Genomic DNA, 3,003 nt, shown 5'->3' on the forward strand with positions numbered 1-3,003 from the left:
ACAGTAATTTGGGCACTCCAAATTTTAGCAACTAAATATAGGCCAGAGCCAGAGCGCTGAGCGATGGAGCCAAGTGGAGCCGTCGTCGAGCGTTGTGCGTAGAAGAGAAGTCCCAAGTCCTAACGGTACTCTACTGCAGAGTGTCCGAAGAAGAAACCTTGTGCGGGACACGACGAAGGAACTGAACGAAGGTCCGCGCACGTACCCGCCAAACGCCGTGCATGCTCCAAATGGATCCACCACAATGGCTGCGTATGCATGCGCGTCGTCTCTAGGGCGACGAGTCCGCAACGCCGGCGGGCCGTGCACGTGCGTACGTCCGTCCTCCATCTCCGTACCCTGCGCGACCATGGATGCGCTTGCAGAGGAAACGTTTACTTCTTCTCGCGGCGTGCCCTAATGTCCTCGGGCGCCGTAGCAGCAGGTTTGTTTGACACGCGCGCTCGCTCCCCGCCGGCCTCTTCGATTCATGTTCCTGGTGATCGATGAGAAGAGTTCTACACTTCTCCTCCCGCCGGCTGCTGCTGCTGCTCCAGTATAAAGAGACACCCCCCACCCTCCCTCTCGTCCCAAACCACACCTAGACACCTAGTTCAACGACGCGCAGCACAGCATGGGTCCAGCTCGTCGCCACCTCCACCACGCCGTCGGGGCGGCGCTCCTCGCCGCCGCGCTCCTGCTCTCCGCTGCCGTCCCGGGCGCCACGGCGCAGCAAGAAACAGGCCAGTGATCGAACCCGATCGGATGCACGCTCTGTACTGTCATCTTCCAATCACTCCCATGCACCATGAGTGCACCTGTACATTTAGGAGTACTATATATACATATCTGAATAACCTGACTGACCGGGGCATGTTGCAGAGGACGAGCACGGGTTCAGCTACGTCCCGGGCTCGCCGAACGGCCCGGATCGGTGGGGCAAGATCAACACGTTGTGGGCCGAGTGCAGCAACGGCGAGATGCAGTCCCCCATCGACCTCTCCGACGACCGCGTCACGCTGGTGCGCTCCCTCGGCTTCCTCAACTACTCCTACCGCCCCGCCGAGGCCTCCATCGTCAACCGCGGCCACGACATCCAGGTGAAGTTCAGCGGCGACGCTGGGAGGCTGGTGATCAACGGCACGGTGTACCACCTGAGGCAGCTGCACTGGCACACGCCCAGCGAGCACACCGTCGACGGCCGCAGGTACGTCATGGAGCTGCACCTGGTGCACCAGACCACGGAGAACAAGACGGCGGTGATCGGCGTCTTCTACGAGACCGGCAACATCCCCGACCTGTTCCTCAAGACGCTGGAGCCCTCCATCAGGCGCATCGGGGACACGCGGGACAGGGAGGAGCCCATCGGGGTGGTCGACCCCAACGGCGCGCGCGCCACGGGCAGCGTGTACTACCGCTACATGGGCTCCCTCACCACGCCGCCCTGCACCGAGGGGGTCGTCTGGACAGTCTTCAAGACGGTATGCTTAAATCTTAACGCTTGGATGGCTGCCTCTCGTGTCGCCGGAATGGGTTGGGTTGGACTGGCGTCCTTAACCTCAAGTCCTCAACCTTTTTTTCGGAAACCAATGTCCTCAACCTTTCAAGTGCTTTGTTTGTGCAGGTTCGCCATGTGGCCAAGTACCAGCTGGATATTCTCAGGGAGGCAGTGGCTGACGTAAGAGTCGATCTCGTTAACTTCTTTATTAACTTCCACACGCCTGACGAAAAAAGATTCAGAAGTGGCTAGAGTCTAGTAAAAGGCGGTGTACTAGGAATGGATGCTGGTTCTGTTTTTTGTAAGCTTGACCAGGTCCCCTAATTTCTTGTGTGTTCTGTTCTTGCCTGCTGCAGGGCTATGAGGACAACGCGAGGCCGCTTCAGGAGGTGAACAACAGAGACATCAGCATCTTCCGCCCTAAGCCCTTTATATGGAAGTAAACATTACTAGCGATAGATGCATATTGGGCTGACCAACAGGGATACCACATCGCGACAGCTTATTATGGCAGACGACTAATTTATCTTGTAATTCTCTCTATTTCAGTGCCTTTCTATACGAATAATTAATAAAACACAGGATCATCTATGTCCACATTGATGACCTTGCATGGATGTTTAGAAGAAATTTTTTTTACATGACCATCATGTTGATGTGGAGATCGATTGGATTATCAGATGGATGCTGAACTACTCCATATATGACCATCTAACTGGCACCATGTCTCCTAAAATAGAGGAATGCAGATGATTTAATCATCGTTAAGTAGTGAGAACTTACATCGGACCATCAACCCAACTGGGCACTTAGCACGGTCCTCATATGGCCAGGCATCGCGAAAGAGGCCCGCAGGCACATGGTCTTTATCAACCCACTATCCGTGGATGTGGACGGAGCCCACACCGTGCCTGCTTCAGTACAAAAGAGAATTACAAGTTAAATTAGCTGTCTGCCATAAAGTTTCTTATACTCATTTAGAAGAGACTGTCATTGCAAACGGTGCCAAACACCGTGGAACAACTTCATTCACTTTCTCATAGCTACTACCGTATAGTAGACTGAATGCGTCCGGATGCTTCTAGCCAAGTAGCAACACCGCCAGGTGAAATTTGTAGCCCACTGATGCCATTTATGTAGGCCTGCCCAAGTATGGAAGGCCTAATTCAAAGGCCCCACGTTAACATATCTAGAGGCCTTCTCGTGTGCTAGAGTAGCGAATGACGTCTTTGAAGTTCTAAGTCCATTTCCACTCTAAGGAAATATCCATCCCCGCTCTCTCTATATGAAAAGCAATATCCTTTCTTCGTATTGTACTATCAAAGTCCAAATGAGAAAACTCATACTTCATCAGTCCCTAACTATAAGCACTTCTAACAATTAGAATCAATTAAACTAGAAAAAAAATCCATAATGCCTCTAATTAAATAGCTAGGACCACACATGATTGGCATAACTATAGACTAAATTTTGGACCAATTTATTTTAGAAGTGGTCTGTTTTAGTCAAATTGTACAATTTACAAA

The 3,003-nt window shown here is 52.1% G+C and overlaps 1 protein-coding gene across 1 annotated transcript; it reads left to right on the plus strand.

The window, feature by feature from the left end:
• Nucleotides 1-519: 519 nt before the first annotated feature.
• Nucleotides 520-2,117, plus strand: LOC101763308 (alpha carbonic anhydrase 7). The gene is made up of 4 exons (XM_004973688.3): nucleotides 520-722; nucleotides 862-1,460; nucleotides 1,604-1,657; nucleotides 1,834-2,117. The coding sequence occupies exons 1-4, from the start codon at nucleotides 614-616 to the stop codon at nucleotides 1,918-1,920; spliced, it is 849 nt and encodes a 282-aa protein (XP_004973745.1). The 5' UTR covers nucleotides 520-613; the 3' UTR covers nucleotides 1,921-2,117.
• Nucleotides 2,118-3,003: the final 886 nt, after the last annotated feature.

The sequence above is a fragment of the Setaria italica genome, chromosome VI (genome assembly GCF_000263155.2).
Source record: "Setaria italica strain Yugu1 chromosome VI, Setaria_italica_v2.0, whole genome shotgun sequence".
Classification (NCBI taxonomy): Eukaryota; Viridiplantae; Streptophyta; class Magnoliopsida; order Poales; family Poaceae; genus Setaria; species Setaria italica.